Source organism: Melospiza georgiana, chromosome 4, assembly GCF_028018845.1.
Source record: "Melospiza georgiana isolate bMelGeo1 chromosome 4, bMelGeo1.pri, whole genome shotgun sequence".
NCBI lineage: Eukaryota > Metazoa > Chordata > Aves > Passeriformes > Passerellidae > Melospiza > Melospiza georgiana.
The window spans coordinates 24162970-24185470 of NC_080433.1; the positions used below are offsets into that span (position 1 = coordinate 24162970).

Below are 22501 nucleotides of genomic sequence, written 5' to 3' on the forward strand. Positions count from 1 at the left end.
ATTCCTGCGTCACCTGCTCTTGGTGACCCTGCCTTGGCAGGTGGGTTGGACTGGATGATCTCCAGATGTCTCTTCCAATCCTAAGGATTCTGAGATCTATGCAAGAGCAGGTCGGGTTGGGGTGAGAGGGTTGATCAGATATTAGGACGAAGGTTTTCACCCAGAGGATACTCGGGCACTGAACAGGCTTCCCAGGGAAGTAGTCAAAACCCCAACCCTGCGAGAGCTCCAGGAGAGTTTGGACAACGCTCCAGGCACAGGGTGAGGCGGCGCCGTGCAGGACAGGTAGCAGCATTCTGACGTTCCTCGTGCTGCCCCTCCATGCCGGGACACTCGGAGCCCCAAGGATGGCCGTGGCCGGCCCCGTGAGGCGCTGCTGGAGCGCTGGGAGCCCGCCCGGCCTGGGGCGGAGCAGGGCGGCCGCAGGTGAGGGGCGGGGCCGGGGGCGGGGCCGGGGGCGAGCGGGGAAGTCCCCGAGACACCCGGGCAGGGCCGCGTTTAAGGAGCGGCGTCGGAGCTTGGGGGCCTGGTTGCTGTGTCTGTAGCCGCCACCATGCCCGTCAAAGGAGGCACCAAGTGCATCAAGTACCTCCTCTTCGGCTTCAACTTCATCTTCTGGGTGAGGCCCCCTGGGCTGTGTCCCCCGCGCTGCCCGGCGGGGAGCCCGCGGGACGGGGATGGAGGGGAGGGGAAGCGCCAGGAGCCGCGTTTTGTTTGCTTTTCTGATGCCTGGTTTTGGCTGTTTTCTCCACTTGCTGCCCCCCCCCCCCCCCCCCCCCCCCCCCACTCCGCCAGAAGGAGAGAGGCGTGTGCCCGGGTGCTCACCGCTTTTTTTTCCGCGTTTTTGGGGTTTATCGTCAGGGGGGGAGAGGGTGCTGGGTTTGTGGATAGCCCGCTCCCACTGAGTATCCCCCAGCACTTCGCACAATCCTCGCCCTAAAACTCTGTGTGCCGGTCGGGCTCCCTGCTGGCTTTCCCGGTGCCGGGGCTGTGCCCGGGATGAGCCGGTTCCTTGCAAACCTGTGGTTGTCGTGTGTGTGAACTCCTCGCGTTGGTGGGTGCTGTGGCTTCCCTTCGGGTTTAATCTGTCGGAGCAGACCGGCACCCCTTGAGATCACGTCTCCGGTGTGCTTACTGGCCGTACTATGCCTTGTTGGATAGGCACCATGAAAAAGGCTGACCCGAGAGGTTTGGACTGTCCTCAAGCACTCGGGGCGTGGGCACCTGGATTTAGCGCCGGCTCATGCATGGAAAAGTACTATGGGAGCTGTTTGTGTGCCTGATGGATAGCAGCAAAGTGTATGGTTCAAAAAGCTGTTTTTTTTCTGGGCTATTTGCCACGTGGAGGAGTCCGTGTGTGACTGTGATGTGGAGGAGTCCGTGTGTGACTGTGATGTGGCTGTGTGATGTTGGAGCGGCGGGAAGCCGCGTCTGGAGTCAGTCGCAGCACTGCCCGTGGGACGAGTGGAAGTTGCCATGTTAATATGGGTAAAGTGCTCGGGATGTCTCAATGTCGAAATGGGTTGCAGCAGAGTTGAGACTACACAGCTGGGTTCTAGCTGAGGAACGTTGTGCAGAACTTGACCCAGGAAAGCTGTGTTGCCACCCGGGACCGTGAGCAGAGCTGTCGCATTTGCAGGGTTAGAGCTGGTCAGAAGGAAAAGCCTAGTAAAACACTGTCTGAAACTTACAGTCAGTGAGTTTCTAAACTTCTTGTTAAAAGAGACTGAAGTACTCATGGTTTGCCTTGTGCTTGTTTTGTTTATTTCAAGGCTGCAGACTTTCTGCAGAGTATTTTATGGGACAAAAATTCTTGTGAAAACAGCATTGCCTCAAAGAAGCTCTTAACCTGAGCTTCACCACCTTGTCTGGGGATAGGCTGAGAACAGGAAGAGGAGTTTTGTTTAACTGGGGATGTACCTCTTGCTTGGGAGTGTCATGGTTATAAAGTGCTGAGGCTCCTACCTTTAGGGGTGGTCATGAGTACAGAATTGTATTGGTGACAGTGGATGGAAGAGTGGTGCTGCTGTCCAGAGGAGGTGAGAGATGATGGCTTTTCAAGTTGGCTTCCTGAGGCTGGCAGTATCAAGCTAGGATGTGGGAGAGAGAAGAGGAAGAAAAAAGAATTAAAGGGAGATAAATAAATGCATTTTGGAGATCCCAGTAAGTGTCTGGAGGCCCCAAGAGGCAGTGAAATGCAAGCAGCTTGGCTCAGCCACAGATAAACGTGCTTGACCAGCTCGAGTGGCCCTTGGCTTAGGGGGGCCACCACATGTCATTGTGGCCTGCTGAAAACAGTTGGAAGGGCGTTTAGGGGGTACAGTGTTAGCAAACCTTGTGTCCTCTATGGAGAAATAAAGTAGCTGGGTCTTGGGTCATTCCACACTGAACAGCATAAAAAGAAAGGTGTTCTGGGTCTGCCAGCATTAAAAGGCAAGAACCATCCTAATAAGAAAAAAGGCTCTAATGGTTTTTTATGGCTTTGCAGATGTGAAAAGTCTGTGAAGTAATGGAAGTATGTTGACAAAATTTGCTGTGCCCAAGTGCAATTCTGTACCTCCTTTTTTTTGAAATAAGTTGCCTCAAAAAGACAGGAATTTCTGCACCAAACCTGCAGATGGCTATGGATGTCGAATTGGGTGGAATGTATTTCTTTCCGTCGAGGCTTGAACAAGGGTAAGAGGAAGCAGAAAGGCTCATACAGCTTGGTAAAGGAAGTTACTGAAATAAAAAGAGAAACCCTCAAAGTTGAAGCTGTATCCAAAGGAAGGAGATAAAAGTTCATAAATGCTGGTGAGCCTAATAAAATAACAATAACATCAGCCAAAGGAAAGCTTTAGGAGTAATTTGCAAAAGCAAACCCAAGTAACATACCCCTCTTCAGACACATGATGAAAAGGGAGTTTCTCAGGGAGTCCTTCCAGGCAGTAATAGCTCCAGGAGTAAAAGTTTTGGGAGCCAAGTTCAGCAGGACTTTATTTTTACTGGGGAAGATTTTAACAGAGTTCTGTGCCATAAGCTCTCTTTGACTCTGAATTCTGCACAGGCTTGAACTGACCTCTTGATGCAAAGGAGGTGGAACAAGAGGAGCAGCAAATGTTTGATTAACAATTCTCTAAAGTCACAAAACACTTCAGAACTCTTAAGTGAGTTGTGATTAGGTAACTCCCCTCACCATCCCTTCTCTGTGCTGGAGGGCTGGAATGCAGTGAATTGGAGGCTGGGCTTTTGCTTTATGGTAGTCTGGGATACCCAGAGAGTAGCACATATGGAGTATCTGGAAAGAGCCAAGGAGAAGATTCTTTAAAAGCTGGTGTACATGTATAGGAGGGACACTGGCTACTGCAAGGGGAAGTCAGACTTCATGAAGCTGCTGCCTTGGAGCCTTTAAAAGCCTGAATGCTGGAGAAGGCAAGGACTGGTTGGTGTTGGTTCACTTGTTCAATGTCCTCTGGAAATCTCAGGCCTCTTGTGAAAACCAGGCAGTCCTGGAGTAAGATCCTGGCAAGAATGAGATGGCTGTTGGAGTGGAGGTGAGATGCAGCTCTGCTGTTGCAGAGAGAAGCAGTGGTTCTGGTACAGACCCTGTGATGGTCAGTATAGCCCCACCTCATCTGGAGGAGCACAGGCGGTACTGCTGGGGTGCTGGCTGGCACCCATTGTACAGGGTGATGGAGGTGATGGCTGCCTGCTGACACAGCAGGGTGTGTGACACAGCACAGTGAGACTCTCTCCAAAGTCAGGCATCAGGTAATTCCCATGGGAGGCACCAGCAGGAAGCTGCCTGGAGATAGGAATTAAATGATTCAGGGGCAGCTGCTGCCATGGAGCAGTGAAGCCTTGGGAGAAAAAAATCTATGATGGTTTTACAAAAGCACCAGGTGAGTGCTCAGTGTCAACAGAGCGAAACCAGCTTCAGAAATGAAGGGCTGAGAGAAGATGGAATATGGTGTGTAAAACTCCCAAAATCCATCGCATGCTGGTGTCCCACAGTGCTGCAGGCTGCTCTGGTCATCTGTGTGTCTTGAGAGGATCATAGTGGAACTTGGTAATGTTTGGGAAAGAAAGAGGAGGGTTTCTGTCATCAGCAACTCTTATCTTCAGCATGGAAATGTGCTAGAGATCCTTAGAATCATGATTGTCCAGGCAGTAGGTAGGGCCTGACTGTATTGAAAGAGGGAGTGAGCAAGAGCTGTGGAATATTTAGCCAGGAAAGAGGACCTTTTCAGAAGAAAAGTGGGTACAGTGGTGATACCTTCTCCTTAGCAGATGTTGACGAATAGGTTGGTCAAGGGATAACTGGCTAATCTCAGAATTAATTAGGTTGGAAAAGACCTTTAAGATAATCTAGTCCAACCTGCTAACATGGAGTTCAGCAGCCCTTTGTTAATTTTTCTTCTCTCAAGGTGCTGTGTCTTGGCATAAGTGCTCAACATGTAGCCTAGGAGGTTGGTCCTGGGAAATGCTACCTTCTGTCCTGTTCTCTTAACCCTTCCTGAGGATCTTGTGCTTGATTAATCTGATGGCCTTTCTCCAGCTGGGAAGGCTGGATACTAATGTGGTATTAGCTGAAACTTTTGTGGCTTCAGAGTTGGGCTTAAAACATGCTTAATGGAAGGAAGAGGACACTTTTGGATGTTTGCACCAAGTCCAGTTAAGCATAGATCTGTAAGTTTTGGGGTTCATTCCCCTCTCTGAGGTGTAGGAAGTAGAGATGGCTGTGTTTTCTCTTGGGATGTAGTACTGCAGCAGGCACCAGGCTCCTTGCTGCTATTGCGCTGTCCTTTCTGGAGCTGGTGTTCTTGCACATAGGTTTGCAGACAGCTCTGCTGTCTTGGCATGGCCAGTGCTAGCCCTGGCATCCCTGACAGTTTGCTTTCTAATAATACAAGTTTGGGGGCTGTTTGGGGGTGTGGGAGGGAGGTGTCAACAAAATTTTGAAGTAATTTTTTTTTCCACCAGGCTGGCTTGAGCTTGGCAAGAAGTCAATGGAAACAACACATTTTGTTCCTTAAACCTGAGCAGTGGAGGTGTCTTAGCAGAGTTGCGTTGGACCAACTTTAGTGTGAGCAATGCTGGATTGCCTTGAGTTGTGTAATGAGTGACTGCCTTTAGCTGTGCTCCTTTAACTCCCTGGGTTTGCTCAGGCTTGTTGGTCCTGGTCATGAAGTCTTTTCCTGGGAAAACTGTGGGCTTGTGGGCAACTTGGATCACACCAGGCAAGTGTCTGCCTGTTCTCTGACTGGCTTCCTGCTGCTGAACAAAAGCAAGGCCTTGCATTGTTAAATTTCAAGGCTGGGTTTTCCCCTTGTAGATTTTGTGGAATATAAAGACATCTGCTGCTTATATTTATGGTTTAATGTATTTTAGGCAAGCAAGTGGTGTAGCACAGAGGCAGAGTTCACAGAGCAGTCATTTTCTTGCTCCTTTCCATTATTGGGCAGTTCTCTTGTCCTGACTTCCCACTCTCCAGAGCACCATGTGGTTTATGAATAAATGCATTTTTGTGTGATAGTACCTGCTAAAGTAAGATGAGCAGAATTAGGCCTGGAGAGCCCTTTTCCTTCTGTAGCTTGAAGATACCTGTGACTTTGTTCTGAGCCATAATCTCAGCTGCTTTTGTGCACTAAGAACACCAATTCAGAGGATCTTTTCTCTTCCAGCAGAGGATTTGCGGGACGGGCAGGGAAATATGCATGTGTCTGTTAGAATGTATATATGCAGGCACATATGAAAAACTCAGAAATTAGTTGCTTTTGCTTTCTCTAATGAACTGATGCAGTTGCTGGCTACAGTGTGAGAATCAAATGCTGCTTGGGCTCAGCTCAGTGTATATTGACTCCGGTAAGTTCTGTGAAATCAGGAATGGAGTTTGGAGTATGTTGCCTTGAGAAATCTGATGTGAAGCTACTTAGAGTTCCACCACTCCTGGCTCCTATTTGCTATTCTAATTGCAAATATAGTCGACTGGCCTCTGAATAGGAATTTGTATGAAATGGACACTAGTCTTGGCAGTGGTTCAGGAATTTTGTAATGCTTGTCGTACTGTACTGGAGCACCATTTTATTGCAAAAGGTGCTGTGGCATTAACACAGGCCACAACATTTTTGAAACTAGCTAAGCAGAAAGAAAATACTTCCTTTCCAATCCACTATTTTCACAACTAGTTTGAAAATAGCTGCAGTTTCTTGTATAACTGCAAGCCCACATAGCACAAGTGTTAGGGGAGCTGTTTCAAAACTCTGAAAACCTGTGCTGTTGTGGATAACACTAATTCTGTAATTGAGGGTTTAGAGTGGTATTGAGCTTCACTTGTAGTTACTGTTTATGGGGTTTTATTTATGGAGTACTAGCGAGTAAAAGGATAGAAATGGTTCATTACTACTCATAATGTTCTCGATTTCTTTGCCCGTACTTTGCACCATTATAGATCTAGTTCTGGCTTTCTTAGTTCAGTCTAAAACAGTAAGAAGTAAATTCTTATGCAATCTAATTTTTAGCTGAAAGTTCAAGTGTTTATCAAGTGAAGGTGGTGACTTTTTAATGCCTTCTTGTCACATCCGGGTGTAAACCTATATATGGAACAGTAGTGTTGAGCCTGACATACCTTTTTACTTCAAGAAAAAGTTCTGTTAGATACCGTACTTAGCTGACAATACTGACAGTATTTCTTTTTGACTGACTTCTTTATTTTCACATAATGACATACCTTATGCTGGAGGTAATGCCATGAGCTTGGTAGAAGTTGTATGTAAACTTGGCCTAAAGGTGTGAAAAATGGAAAAAGGGCAAAGCCCCCCTTTTGCCCCCTTCCCCAGCCTCCTGCTGGGGGGCCATATCTGCCAAACCTCAGGAGTCAGAGCGTGGCAGAAATCCTCTGGGAATTGTTTGGTAGTGGTCAGTGCTGTGGCACACTCCAAACTCATGCTCAGTTTAGCCAGGAATGATGAGGGGAGGAAGGCAGAGTGTTCTGTGTGGCTGCTGTCTCCAGGATACACAGGTTTTCTCATCTCAAGTGTATCCTGACTGGTTCAGGTCCTTTCTCAGTCATCTCTTCTCACAGGAAAGGCTGGGACACACCCTTCGATGTACCCAGAGGCCAAGCAAGGGGGATGCCCCAGAGCAGTGGGATGGATGAGAGGAGGGAAGTCCTGCACAGAAGGCTCAGTAGAAAATGTGCAGGGCTATGTCAGTAAGGAAGATAGACCAAAAAAGCTGGTTTTCCTGTTGTAACAGGCAGAAAGCTGTATGCAGGAGTGAGCTTTAGGAGCAAAGGGTGTGTGTTTGCACGTAATGAAAAAAAAAAAAACAACCTGACAAGCCTCCACAGGGCTAAGAGAGAAGTGGCCAGGTAGTTTTTTATCATTGTTGCAGCCGTGGAGCATCCGAGCAGAGCAGGAATGAGCTCGGAGTAGTGGTTAGCGAAAACAAGGAAGCCTGGTTTGCTGGAGCGGGGAAGTCAGTAGTGTAATTGTGCCAGGACATGCCATTACTGGAAGATCACTGCCACAAACTTCTCCAAAACAGCGAGTGAGCAGTATCCCTTTAACTTCACGTTTTGGCCAGATTGGGAAAAAAATCCAACTCTGTCTTCTGAGCTCTTTTTGCTGTAGTTGTCACTATAAAAACATACTACTTACCTGTCTGATAAGCACAAGAACGCACTCTCTTCTTTGTGTGTGAAACCAGACAAAATTGATTACTTTCAGGAATACGGTGGTGTTTTCTTCCTACTTAATTTCTCTTTCAGTGCACGATAGAGCTACTTAGAAACACAGTATTGCTCAACTCCTGTGACAAAATAGATCTGTTAGATGGGAAATCCCCTTGGATTACCAAACAAAAACCTAACAATTAGGTTGTCTGGTGATCTGCTTCCACGCAGCTGAGGTTGGGGGCTTTGCACCCCTTTCCCAGGAAGGAAAAACACAGCTCCCAAACCGTCCCTGCACAGATCCCATCTTGTTGCCATAGTGTGGGTGACAGTGCCTCAGCCTCTACTGTGCTACACTGGCCAGCAGTGCTGGCAAGTGCCCATGGGGCTGTGCTTTTCCTCAGAGGCTGGTGTTGCTGTGTCCTCGTTTCTCCCTTGTTTTGATGGAAACTTGAAGCTTCAAGTTTCTTGCCTTCTGCTCCAAAACTGCCGTTTTTTAGTGCAGTGGTCAGTCTGAGTAGGAAGAGCACAAACTGAGAACATGTCTGCTTTCCTTAAGAAACTGAGACAGAAAGTCTCTTCTTCTTGCATGAAGGAGCTGCGTTTTATTTCTAATCCACCATGCCGAGAATTATCAATCTGTGTAATTCTACCCCATTTTTTAGTGCTGTGCAGTAGTTCACTGGCATAAAGTGTTATCACTGTTGTGTGATCCTGTAAGTCTCAGGTCTCCCTGGCACCTTCTTAGTCTTTCTGTGATTAAGTGACTGCTTTTCCAAGGAGAAAACATGCCATGTACCTCTATGGGGTGGTGGGGAAGAGTTAAAATTGTGTTTTGAAAGGACCTATGTTAGGTACATCGTCTCTGCCCAATGTGAACAGACCAGTTTTTTTTTCTGGAGGGCATAAACTGAACCTTCTGCTTTGCTTGGAATTTTAAGATTATCTGCATGGCTACATTATGGTTTAAGAGTTTCTTTAGTTTTACAGTCCTTTTTTGTGCCCTGCTCCATTTGCAGAGCTCTCTATTCAAGCACTGGAACTTGTCAAACTGTAAATAAATTTGGTAGGTGAGAAGAGCTGGGTGTTCAGGCTTGTGGCTTCACAATTTGTGAGTTCCTAGCAAAACCAGCAGAGGCTCTAGGCTTCTAATGATGGGCATCTGGATCAGCTATAAAAGCTGACAACTGCTGGATGACCAGTAAAGGGACCCTCAAGCAGAGTGTTATTAAATACTGGATGACTTAACAGCAGTCTCAAAGAGTTTTTTCCATCACTAAGCCTTTCTGATGTTTGAACTGAAGCACTGGGGTGAGATGAGGTGGCAAAGGCTTTTTGAAGTGATGCTGCAGCCAGGAGGGCAGCAACCCTTCTCTCTGTCAGCTCCCCTTTGCACCTCTCCCTCCCCTCAGGGTGCAGCTGTGGCACAAGAAATTGAAATAATAATGCTGTTTGGCATTCTGTGTCACAAAGGTGCTCTAGCATAGCTTAATCATATTGTCAGGGTAGCCCTAGCAAGGCAAGCAGGTGTGCCTTTGGAATAAGCACCAGAAACACCAACAAAGGCGTTTTGCTTAGGTCTGGAATCCTCCAGGTGGGTTTGGCTCTTTGAGTTGTGTGTTACTTGATCTGTTTTCCCTGCAGCTCCTCTTGGAGGCAGGCCTGGCTCTTGGGTTCCTGCTGTACAGGAAAAGCTGGTTTAGGAAAGCTGGGGCTGTTTGTGAGCAGGAACTCTTCCACAGCAGGGAGAAGGGGCTTTTGGGCTCCCACCTCTCAGGTGGGTTGGTGTAGTAGGGTTGTTGTATCCTTGGGTGCTCACCAAGGGAACACTGCCCATATTCCCACTAAAAAAATGTCACTAATTAACAATTCCCAGTTTCTTAGAGGTAAATCAGGAATGTTGTTTCTTTCTGCAAGGGCCTTGTTGGGATTTTATTTTTGCTTTTCATGTGTGCTTTGCCTGACCAAAGCACCGGACTTAATAAACTTATTGCTCACTCTTAAGTTTAAAATTTTAATGTCTGCTGCAATGTTTGGGATTTCTGTCCTCATCTCACTTTGTAGAGCTTTTTTTAATAGTTCAATGGTCTTGAAAGGAAGAGCTGAGAAGCACACTCCAGCTTTATACTTTGTCCTGGTTTCTTCATTTTTTTACATGCAAGAAAACCTCATTTCTTTTCTTTTTAACGGAGGATTCAGTCTCTTCCAAGCAAACTGTTGCCATTGGCCTTACCAGAGTGCAGTGCCCTCTTTCTTGCAACACTTCCTGTGGCTTTTGCCAGATGTTTCATCCAGAGGCTAATTTATACACAAAGTGACTTGCTGCAAACACAGGCATCAATATTAAGAGGAACCTGAAGGCATATAGGCAGAGATGATAATGAAATAAAAGTAAACATTAACTAAAATTCTATTGTATTGCTCCAGATCAGAAGCGTTCTACTGCTGCAGCTGGTATTTTCTTATTCCTGTCAGTGTGGTCATTAAATGGGTTGGTTTTATCATGTTTGGCAAGAATGGCACTCTTCTTGAACACCCTTCCATGGTGGACTGAACTCTCAGCAGTCTATTTAATACACTAAAACTTCTGGCTGGTCTTACAAGGCACTTTTCCTTGTGATACACTTGCTCTTCAGTATCAAGCTTTAAGGTCACTAAGCCATGCAATGTCTGCATCCACCCAGAATAAAACAATGTGTGTAAGGATCAGTGAAAATACTGACACTTGGCTAAACCGTGGATATTTTCAGAAAGGAACAAGAATGGCATTGATCTCCTGTGGCATTGGAGTTTATATTATGTAAAGGCCTCTGTCAACAAGGTGCCTCGTGTCTGGGACTTTGTTCATGCATTGGTATTCCCATGCTTTTAAGCTTGTCCTTTGTTACCATCTCTTTAAATAAAAGCTGTATCCTGTGTTTGTTTCTGATTTTGTTACCATGCAAAGCCGGGTGGATTAGTTGGTATCATTTAACAAGCCTTCCTTGTTCTTACAGCTTGCAGGAACAGCAGTGCTTGCAGTTGGACTATGGCTTCACTTTGATTCACAGACCAAAAGCGTCTTTGAACTGGAATCTGACACAAAGTTTTACACAGGTGAGCTGGGGGATCACTCAGGGGATAGGTCACACTTTTGTGACCTGATTTCCAGGCTGCTCAGAAACCTTGGCTTTTCTTAAAGGGTAAAAAGGCAAAACAGCCTTAAACACCCCAAGAGCAGCTTCCCTTGGCTGGTGTTGGGGGCAGCTTCCCCTGTGAGCTCTTGTGCAGACAGCAGTGCTGCTGTGTGAGTGGTTTCTTGGCTCTTCAGCCTTTTTTCCCACAATAGTTTGTCTCTGTTGCTGTCAGTAAACATTTTGTAATCCCAGGGGCTCCTGGAGGACACAGAAGATGTTTATTCCTGATGCTCATCACCATATGCATCAGCAAAGTTTCATGCTAAACTGTAATTAATATTTTTTCTCCAGAGTGACCAACCTGAGCTACCCAAAACACAATTCCTGTTGCCTCATCTCTCAGAAGGAGCACTGATAAGAAATGTCAGGCTTAATCCCTTAATCACTGTTGTCTAACTCTTAAAACCCCACATCTCCTAATTCATCCTGAACTGAATGCACAAACATCTTGGTACATATAAGAATTATTCCAGCCAGTGTGGATCAATGTAGCTTTAGCTAGACCATGGGGAAGGCATTTGTAAGGTCATTAATTAGGGGACACACACATTTTTAGTTTGTTAATGTCATGGGAATTCCTAAATGAACTGGATTTTATCTGAACTTTGATTTTGGTCTCTACAGTTGCTTTTAACCTTGGGCAGGGGAACACACATAATTTGGTTATTGTCACCTGTAGGTGTTCAGACCCTTCGAGCACCTCTGCTATGAGGAAAGGCTGAGAGAATTGGGATTGGTCAGCCTGGGGAATGGAAGGCTTTGGAGGTAACATAACCGTGGCCTTTCAGTACCTGAAGGGGGAGCCCACAGGAAAGGTGGAAAGAGACTCTTGCCAAGAGCCTGGAGTGACAGGACAAGGGGGAATGGCTTCACACTGACAGAGAGCAGGTTTAGGTTGGATATCAGGAAGGAATTCTTCCATGGAGGGTGGTGAGGCCCTGTCTCAGGTTGCCCAGAGAAGCTGTGGCTGCCCCATCGCTGGAAGTGCCCAAGGCCAGGTTGGATGGGGCTCTGAGCAACCTGGGATAGTAGAAGGTGTCCCTGCCCATGGCAGGGAGTTGGAATTAGACAATCTTTAATTAGGCAATCTTTAAAGTCTTTAAAGGATATCTTCATCTTTCTCTTTCTTTCAGCCAAAAAAATGGCTCCTGGCCTTGGCTACTCAGCTGTGACAACTCCCAGGCTGGTATCTGAAGGGTCACTTATAAGGAGGTGCAATTTATGTTGCAGCCTCCTAGTCCTAGGGTGGCCTGTGCCTGCAGAGAATACTCTTAGGAATGGTATAGAGGCCATAGTTGGGAATATTGAGATGCTCATGGGACTTAACCTGTCTGCATGCCTGCAGCTTCTGTGATCTGTGAGAAAATTTGTGGTTTACCCTTGATATGATGGCATCTTAGCAAACTGGGTGGTTCTTGGAGCTGCCAGGAAGATTCCCAGATGCTTCAAGTGGACCTCAGAAAAAGAACAGAAATCTAAACTTGGCTGTTAAGCTGAATATTTAACAAGTCTTATTTTGGGTTGTCTAAAACAAGTCTTTTATCTCTTAAAACATGAGAATTTTATGATGTGATGCTTAACCTACTGGCTGGAACCTGCTTGAAATCTTTGTAGATTTAACTGAGTTTTAAAAAGAAGCTCAATAGGAATTTCTGCTTTAACATAATTTTCTGGCAGTAGTTACTGACTGCAGTAAGTTACAAAGCAAGTTACCTCAAAGACTTTCTGTACAACTCAGTCTGGAATAAATGTTACTGATGGACTCTTTTTCTTCTTTTTTAAAATGGAAAAAGGTTAAGCTGAGGTTTAAAAGTCTGTATTGGAATTTCCTCCTGATAAGAAATGTCAGGCTTAATCCCTTACAAATGCTGCATCAAGGAGCTGGTTTTTTTGGCAGCTAACCTTATTGGTTTGCATCTAGAATATATAATTTGCAAAAGCTTACATCTAAGCTCCCTTTAATTAGTATTGAACTGGTTTTGTGTCCCAGTTGATAGAAGTGTCCTGCTTGTTCCACGTGCTTTGTGCTCATTCTTTGATGCTTCACCACCCCTCTAATATTCTTTGCCATCCCTTGGGAGTTTTCTTGCTTGCCACATCTTGCTGTGGTCTCCAGCTCACAGCTATCATGATTAGGCTTGTTGTTCCCAAGTTCAGGAGCCAGAAATAGGCATAAATGGAGCCTATTACCTCAGAAATGCTTGCTCTTTCTGCTTCAACATACTCACTACCTTATTTCTGGGCAGAATAGTTTACAAGCTCTGACACTTTTTATAATCTGAAGAAGCATCTGCTTTGAGACTTTGCAGTTGTTGATTCCTCCTTTCCCCCCCTTTGCCCCCCCCCTTTGCCCCCCCCCTTTGCCCCCCCCCTTTGCCCCCCCCCTTTGCCCCCCCCCTTTCCCCCTTTTCCTCCCCCTTTCCCTTTTTTTTTTTACTTGAAACACCTTGGTAAAGAAACTTAAACCTTGGCAAAAGCTACCAATGTTGTTTCTGGAGCAATTAATTTCATACCTTGCTGCTGAGGTCTCAATTGACCTGCGTGTCTTTGTTTTTCTCCTCCCTAGGTGTTTACATCCTTATTGGAGCTGGTGCCCTTATGATGCTGGTTGGTTTCTTGGGATGCTGTGGTGCATCACAGGAATCTCAGTGTATGCTTGGCCTGGTAAGTGCTCAGGGTAATGCTTAAATTTTTGAGCAGCATGATGAGAAATGAAGGAAAATATTACTGTGTAATTCGAGGTCAGCAGATTGTGGACCCAGAACAGTCACAGTGTTTAAACTCATAGTCACCTACCTAATACTAAACTGTTAAATATAGTTCTAATCTCTGGCCTGAAATCCAGATGCTTCTGCTGCATTTTAACAGAGGATGATATCAAGAGGCTGGATGTGTCTGACATACACTGAAGTGTCAGGCTGGGAGTATTGTGAACACAGAATGAAAATATTGATAAGAGCAGTGCTATCATTGCTAGGCAGTTCATCCTGGACTCTGAATGTGGTGCAATCTTTAATCTCTGATACCAGAACTCTGGTATTTGGTGCTTGAAACAGCAAGGCTCTACTGTTCATTATCACAGGATGAGCTCTTCTAGTTGACAACTGCTCTGCAAGCCAATTACTAGAGAGCAACCTCATTGTTTTCAGACTGGGGGTGGGCAGTAGAGCTTACTGGGTTAGTGCACATCTGTATGCTTGCAAAATTAGTCATCCAAATAACCAGAAGACTTAGTTAATAAAAGTCAACTACTATATGTAAAGGCTGCTCTCCCGGGGTGTTCGGGTCCAATCCAACTAGCTCTGACCCTTGGCCCCTCACAGCCTTTACAAGGACAAAAGTAAAAGACTGGAGGTGCTCTTCTCCTTGGGACCAAAGTCCTATTTTATTGATAGGAGTCACCTCAGGATGCAGGTGACCTCCCAGAAGAAAAGGAGGCTTGGTGATCTCCTCCCAAGAGATTTTAAGCTCAAGGGAAAGGGGGCGGAGGAAGGGGGCCACAGCCAATGGGTTACAAGTGAGGAAGGGGTGAGGGGAGGAGTACACCTGGAACAAACCATTACCTTACCACCGGGGCTGGGTGGGGCAGGGAATGGGACAAACCATGTGATCAGTGCAAAAACAACAGCTAGATAAACTATGTACTATTTAGTGCAATACAGCAACTATAGCCACTGAAAAAACAATTTCCCTTCTGTGTCACAGAAGAACCTAAATTCAATTATTTGTTGCAAAATTAAACCTCTAGCCCTTTCTAATTCTGAGTATCTCTTTAAAGTGCTCCTAAATTATAGTGGTGTTTTGGGTCTGGTAGTCAATGAGAGACAGAACACTGTCATTTTTTGTTTTGTTGGATATACAACAAAATGACCATTAGCTCTCTGGGAGTTGGTGGCAAGCTAGGAATTAAGTAATGACTCTTAAAGCAACAGGAGTGACAAACCATAGTAAAGAATTGGTGCCAGCTGTTGTGATGTGTCTGAATGACTTAGACAGCTTCAAAGTTGGAGTTAACAGATGATTGGCTTTAATTATCACTGATCAAAAAGAAGGGACTGGTGCTTGGAGAGCACTGCCAGACTTTCCAATGCGCTTGGGAAGAAGTGCTGACCCAGTCTCCTTTTTCCTGGTGTTACCAATGTCTCAGACCTCCAACTGCAACCTGGTTGCGTGACAGCTCCCACAAGTCTGAACAAACTTGCAGTGTACATGTGTGACGCTGGTTTGTGGTGCTCTGGCCTTCATGAATAATATGGTCTTTCTTTTCTAGTTCTTCTTCTTCCTTTTTGTGATTTTTGCCCTTGAAATTGCTGCTGGGATCTGGGGATTTTCAAATAAAGAAAAGGTAGGTTGCTCTTTAAAGTTGGGAGTGGTGGGATGCTGGAACAGGTTTCCCAGAGAATCTGTGGCCGCTCCTTTCCTGGAAGTGTCCAAGGCCAGGTTGGATTGGGCTCTGAGCAGCCTGGTCTAGTGGAAGGTGTCCCTGTCCATGGCAGAGGGGCAGGACTTAGGTGATCTTGACAGTTCCTTTCTGACCCCAAACATTCCATGATTCTATGAATGTGCCTACAGTCAGCAATCTGCTGACATCAATACCAGTACAAGTCAAATCCTTTTTACCCAGGGAATTTGGGGGAGAGGGAAAAAGGCTGATTCAAGCAAAACAACACACAAAAAAAACTAACTGTAATATTCAAACATGACTGTAGCAGGGAAGCCAGAGTCCAAGAGGCTGTTGCCTGCTAGAGGTGCCTTCCAGGGAGTACCTGATTGAGCTGTGAGGTGAAGCAGGCTGGCTGGGAGGCTTTACCACTTCCAGAGAGGAGCTGGGTCATCTGACAGCTGAGTGTATATGCACCTCTGAAGCATGACTGATATGGCCTCTCCCTCCCAAGCAGTCAAGATTCTGTCTTGTTTCAAAATCACATGCTTAGTGACCAGTGGTGCTTTTCTGCTCACATTGTGTTATACAATGGGAAAATATAGAAACTTCTGTGGTACAGTAGAATAGGGAATATTTTTGGGCAGCCAGTGGGCAAAGAGCTGGTTCTCTAGCTCCTCTTACAAGGTCAGCGGTTTGGAAGGGGAAGCAGTCTTACCTGTTTAGGTGTGGCTGTTAAAGTGAGTGTACAGTTATTTCTCACCTGAAACAGGTGAGCCTTCTGTCCACCCTCTGTTTGTACATGGCAGAAGAATGGGTCTTGTAGGCTGCAGGAGTTTTGATGACTGACTTGCTGAAAGCAAGTTTTTCATAATTAATACAAGTTATGACACTAATACAATTAATAGACAACTCTTTTTACTTTTCCTTAGATTATTGATGAGTTAAAGGAGTTCTACATGGACACCTACAGAAAGAGAACTCAGACAAGTGCCAGAGACACCCTGAAAGCATTTCAGTTCACTGTAAGTATATGGTTCTGCTTAACCTGGACAGTAATGCAACTGCTCCTCACACTGTTCTTCATCCTACCTAGTCCCCTGTACAAATTTTTTGCCACTTAGAAGAAACCAAAGATTGCAGGGATGTTTTTGTGTAGTATAAATGAATTCAGGATGCCTTTTGTTTGTCCCTCTGAATAACTAGTTCTTGTTTTTCTTGTTTTTTCTTGTTTTTCTGTGAGGGGTTTGGCCTTGTGTCTGTAAGGAACACAGGCAGTTGCCAAAATGATTTTGTGTGTACTTAAGGAGATCTAGCTCTTCCTTTCAGAACCTTGTTCTTTAATTTAATAAAGGCTTGTTAAGATTAGGTTTATAGCAGTCATGTTGACAGGACTTGGTCTGTAATGAAAACTAATGTAAATTATTTCCCTTTTTTTTTTACCAGATTACTGAACAAAAAGATTGCTTAATCTGGGTCTCTTTTATGTTTTCTGTTGTAGCTAAACTGCTGTGGCCTTACTGGAGCTGTGGAGCAGCAGTACATGGACACCTGTCCAGCAAAGACACTGTCTGAGTCATTCTCTATCAAGGTAAAGCTTGATGTAATTTACCATCAGCTCTGCCCAGTGGGTAGAGTGAGAAACACACTTCAGGAAACCCTCCCAGTCTGTGGGAGAAGCCCATGCCACACTGGTGTGTCAGTCTGTGTCTGTGATCAGACAGGTTGTAGAAAACAAATCCACCGTTACTGTGGAAAGAGCAAGCAGGAAGTCTGACCTTGCTCAGGAAATGTGCAGTCTGTGTGTCAGAGAATCAGTGGTGGGGTGGGCAGTGGAAGATCAAAAGTTTGCCTAAGAAAAACCCCTCACAGTGCCTTGAGAGCTCTCTTCTCCTCAGTGCATCTTCCTGGTGCTTGCTGGGAGCTGACAGCTCCCTCTTTGTTAGGAAGAAGTAGAGTTTGGGGTGGGAGCAAGTCTGAAGCTTCAGCAAGGACAGGGAGGGGGGTAAGGCGTTGGTAGCCTGCTCAGGTGAGTTGGTGACTGTGAAGGCAGTTCTGTGAATCAGGTTTCTCTGTTGGAGTACTGCTGCAGAGATGCCTGTATACCACAAAGAACAGGAGAAAACAGCTTTTGTAGTTTTTAACCACCTCTCTTCTCCTTTGCCTTACAAACATCCTGTGGTCTTGCTTTAGGCTCCAAGACAGTTTGTATGAGTCTGTCTATGGTTCTTACCATGCAGGAATTCAGTTAATGACTTGGGGTTTTTTCAATTTAATTGACAGTTCACATATCTGGCCACATGAGATTGTTCAGTCTGTATCTTTAGTCATGTTCATGCAGTCTGAGTTGGAGTGTGTGGGAGTAGCTGAGACCACACACAGATTTTGTTTGTTTTTATTCTGTGTTTTAGCTTCATCTTGTGATGCCCATTCCCAATTTTAGAAAAACAGTGGATAGATTACAAGATCAAAGAAATGTAATTGAGTGTACCTCTAAGAAGCAGTGCTGTGTTGGTACTCTGATTGAACTGACTCATTCTTACTAGTATATCCCTTTAATCTCAGATTCAGTCTTTCTTTCTAGACTGAATAAGGAACAGCAACAAAAAAGGTAGTTCACTGATGTTTGCTTCTGGAACAAGCAGGACAGAAGCTGGGATGAGACTTCGACCAGCTACCAGACTCTTAAAGATTTATACTTCTGTAAAAGTGCCTTGCTCTTTTTATTGGTCAGCATGTGTCTGTTCTGGGAAAAGGACTATACTTTTTTTTTTAACGCAAAGGTAATTCTTTGTCCTGGGAACATTAAACTGGCCCCTCTATGAATCTGCTGCTGGCATGGATCCTAGCCTAGGTGTCCTGCTGTTCTCATGCACTGTGGGTTCATGAGGTGTCTGCAAAATTACAGTAGCAATTAGCAATATCAGGAGTGGCTTTAAATATCTTTTGATAAGGGATGAGCATCATCTGAAGTGCTGACAGCAATTAGTAACAAGCCTAGCCTGATAAACTGCATGTTCAGATTGAGAGGGGAATCCTGCTGTAGTCAAGGTGCTGTTAACAATTCTGAGGTACCTGAAGAGTAGATTTAAATTTCTCCACCAACTCCTGTGTGTGTAGGACCGTCTCTGGCTCTCTTTAAGGATGTGACAGTAAAGGCCAGATCAAAGCAGCTTTTAAAAGATGAGTCTTCAAATGAACCTTGTGTGTGTAAACCACTAATGAGCCATCTGTTCCATTTCAGTCCTGCCCTGATGCCATTGATGATGTCTTCAAATCCAAATTCAATGTCATTGGAGCAGTTGGCCTTGGCATTGCTGTAATGATGGTGAGTTTCCAGATTATTTAGAGGGTGGTCAGAGGATACACAGAGCAGAAGTCTTGTGCCTGGCCCCACAGGCCATTCCACTGAGGACAAGTCCCAGCAGGATCAGGGTGTGTGCTGCAGGGCCCTGAGGCAAAGCAGAGGCTGGGATGTCTCTGGACTTCCTGCTTCTGCTTTGGATTAGGATCTGCCTCCTTGCACTTTCAGCAATGGTGAAATCTTATCAGTGATGTGTGTGTATATGGAGTGAAGATGTATTGGTCATGTTGGGGATTCTTCTTCTCTTTCCTTTATAACAATTACAGGCTCTGCTAGAGGGCTGAAATAACAGGGCTGCTAAAGAAACTTGCACTTTTGTTTGACCTCTCTGGAGAAAAGCACATGCTGGGATGATCAAAGCTTTCTTAGGAGATATGGCAGTGGTTTATAGCTGCTGGTGCTGTGCCAGGGCTTGAAGATTTTTGTGGGTCCCTTCCAACTTGACCTATTCTGTGATCTGTTTTCAAGTACTGAGGTGAATGGGATTCTTGGGAATGAGCTTTGGGGATTGGGGGGTGGGAAATGGCAGAGTAAAGTGTAAAAATACAGAATAAATGTGACCTCTGGGCTGTGAAGAGCAGCTTGTTCTCATGCTGATAAAAGCACATGCTTTGCTTTCCTGATTTCTAATCTGTTTGCTTTTTTTCCAGATTGTTGGCATGATATTCAGCATGGTTCTGTGCTGTGCCATCCGCAGGGAAAGAGAGATGGTCTGAGAGCTGCAAACCCAAAATTCCTGCACTATAAAAATCCTCACCATTAACTTTCATGTTCTGAGAGCATTTCTAAAATGTTATATATTTGTTACCTTTTTAATGCTTTATTTGGTACTGATGTAGGTTTGCTTTTTATGTTACAGGTTAAAATGATAAAAGTTTATCTGACTCAAGACAAACATGGTACATAAAATATCTGACTTCCTTGAAACTTACATAATTTGGTTGTAATTTATGTGGAGACAATTTGATACTTAATAAAGAATAAGATGTATTGTTTGTGGGGGAGAGGAAATGTTATGTTGATTAATCCCACTGTTTGATGCATAGCAAGGAGGCCAGGCTGGGCTCTGCCTTGGGGTCAGCTGGGCTTCCTGACATCAGCCTCTCTGCTGCCACAACTGTCCCCTGACACCTGGCATGGCCTTGGCCCTTGGCAGGACACATTGCCTAGTGCGTGCTCAGGATTTTTTCACTGGCTGGCTTGGGGCTTTGTTTCCCTAAAGCCAGTGAGGTGCAGTCTCAAGGGCTTACAACATATGTGCCAAATCTCAGGTTTCTAAGTGGAATAAACGTAGGTTGCATGAGCAGTTAAGTGTCCAGCTCTGCAGTTGCAGAGTTGAGGCTGTCCTGTTTCAGTTTAGAGAGTTAATGGGAGAGAACAGAGACACCAGTGTGGAACCCTTAGCCTAAAGAATTACCAAGTTGTCCAGTATTTCTACTCTTAAATGGCTTTTAAGTGTTTTTTTTGTCTCTGAAATATTTCCTGGTGGGGGCTACCTATGGGCTTACCAGCAGGTTGATGGGCTGTTACTGTACCTGGTTTCATCTGTGTTCTTGGAAACTTCTGGTCTCTGTCCTCTGGGCAATTCAAACGTCTCTGAGTAGTCCTTTCTTGTTCCCCCTCTTTCTCCTGTAAGGAGGTTGGTATTTATTACGGAAAATAGCAGAATTGGTGGGTGTCAGGCTCTGCTGATGAATGCATGTATTGTCACCTTTGTGTAACCCCCTGTCACTTGTCTAAGGGAACCATACAGCTCTCCTCTGTAACATGTTGAACTGTTCTGTGTTCACAGGCCTTCTTGAAAAAAAAAAAATCAAAAAAGTCAAGTGGTAATCATACTTTTGTGTGTCTTGCAGAGACTGAAATTACTCCAGAAAGGAGTTGGTCTTATTTTCTTTTGTGGCTATATGTGACAGCCTGGAGGGGAAAATCTCTCATGGGAATTTGAGAGCAGCCATGTCCCCACTGAGTTCTTGCAGAACTGAGAAGTAGCATTTTTGTCAGCTGTGTAATTCTGGAGATGCAAATGAACCTGGCACCTGGAAGAGCTGGAGTGAAACACTGTCAACCATCAGAAAAGTTTACTGCTGACTTTTCACTTCTTTTTCATAGAATCATTTAGGTTGGAAAAGACGTCCAAGATCGTAGAGACCAACCTTGGACCAATCACCCCCTTGTTAACCACACCAGAGCACTGAGTGTTGTCCAGTTGTTCCTTGGACACCTTCGGGGGATGGGAACACCACTTCTCCCTGGATAGGCCCTGCCAGTGACTAATCACCATTTCAGTGAAATTCCTCCTGATGTCCAACCTGAATCTTCCCTGGCACAACTTGAGGCCATTTCCTCTTGTCCTGTCGTTGTTCCCTGGGAGCAGAGCCAACCCACATCCTCTGCCCCCCCAGCTGTCCCCTCCTGTCAGGGAGTTGTGCAGGGCCACAGGGTCCCCCCTGAGCCTCCTTTTCTCTAGGCTGAGCCCCCCACAGCTCCCTGTGTTGCCCCTTATCAGAGTTTTGTCCTAGACTCTTTTGCCCTTCCCTGGACATGCTCCAGCACCCTAATATCTTTATTGAAATGAGAGGCCCAAGATGGATGGGGGATTTGAGGTGCAAAGTACAGAGAGAAAATCACTGTCTTGGTTCTGCTGGCCACACTTTTTGATGCTGGTGCATGTGTTCAGGTTGCCAATATCTGCTGTGGCTGAAGTCCAGCAGCTCTTGGCAGAGTTCAAGAAATTCCAGAATACACCCTTGTAACTGGGGGGAAGAGAACACAGCTGTGGGCTCAGTATCCCTGAGATCATGAGGTTTGGGCAGTAGCTGCAGAGGCAGCTCTTGAGCTGGCATCCACGTCAGCTAAAGGTCCAGAAATGAATACCTGCCCCTGTTCTTGGATTCCACAGAAACTGGGGAGGGGTTTCCTGGGATGTAGTCTTTAGCTTGCATTGCTGCTGCCTTCCCCACACTGTTTATCCCACATTCTGCCTCTCTGATATCCGCCCTCAATCCACATGGAGTTTATAAGTGCTATAGCCCAACCTTTTAGCCTTTTGAGCATCTCGTGCATGTGGGTTGGCATTGTCTGAGGAATCAACAGATGGGTAACTCTTACTTTATGTGAGGGGGAAGAGCTGATCTTTATTACTTGTGTATTACTTTCCTTTAGGCAAGGACATGGATTACAGATGCAAAACCTGGATTTCCTTTAAGCAAATCATGGATTATAGATGCAAAAACTCAGCCTCAGACCTGCAGGCTAGTCTTGAATGAGTACTGCTTCAGTAATGAATATTGATGACATCAAGTTTCCCCTTACTGTGGGCAATTGTGATGAAATTTCCTGAAGAATTGGGATCTAAGGAATGGTAGCCCTAAAAATCCAAGTGTGTGGCACTGACTGTCTAAGCAGGGAGCAAGTTGCTGTTTTTGAGTTAAGTCAGGAATAGAATGTGACTTGTGAGGTTATTACAGAGAGACAAAAGGGGCAAAAAATAGATTGTTCTGGAAAGCAGGAATGAGGGATTACAATATTGAATGGGAAACAGTACTTAGGACAGTGTCAGAGCTGTGGCAGGAGTGACTGACACCAGTGAAATGCTTGTGGAGGGAGGGAGAGAAGGATCCCTCTGAGGAATACATCTGCTTGGATTCAGAGGGTCATCAGAGAAGCAAGTACTGATGCTGGGAAAAAAGGAGCAGGGGAAAATTCTTCTAGAAATGGCATGTCTATTGGGAGGAAAAGATAGGATGGAGGCAAACATAGAAAAGTAAAACACTCTCTTTTCCATGCCATCCTTCCCCATTAGTAAACAAAGGTGCAGCTATGTCAAGACCTTAAAGCCTATCTGGAATGTGAGGAACCACTCCAGAAAGAAAAAGGGCTTAAGCAGTTTTGTTTCTAAACAAAAGCAGATTTCTCCTTTACAT

At 45.3% G+C, this 22501-nt stretch overlaps 1 protein-coding gene across 1 annotated transcript; it reads left to right on the plus strand.

Moving 5' to 3' along the window:
• Positions 1 to 468: 468 nt before the first annotated feature.
• Positions 469 to 19579, plus strand: CD9 (CD9 molecule). The gene is made up of 8 exons (XM_058022425.1): positions 469 to 619; positions 10651 to 10750; positions 13397 to 13494; positions 15101 to 15175; positions 16144 to 16236; positions 16713 to 16802; positions 18456 to 18539; positions 19226 to 19579. Exons 1-8 carry the CDS (start codon positions 554 to 556, stop codon positions 19289 to 19291), a joined length of 672 nt encoding a protein of 223 aa, XP_057878408.1. The 5' UTR covers positions 469 to 553; the 3' UTR covers positions 19292 to 19579.
• The last annotated feature ends 2922 nt before the right edge of the window (positions 19580 to 22501 follow it).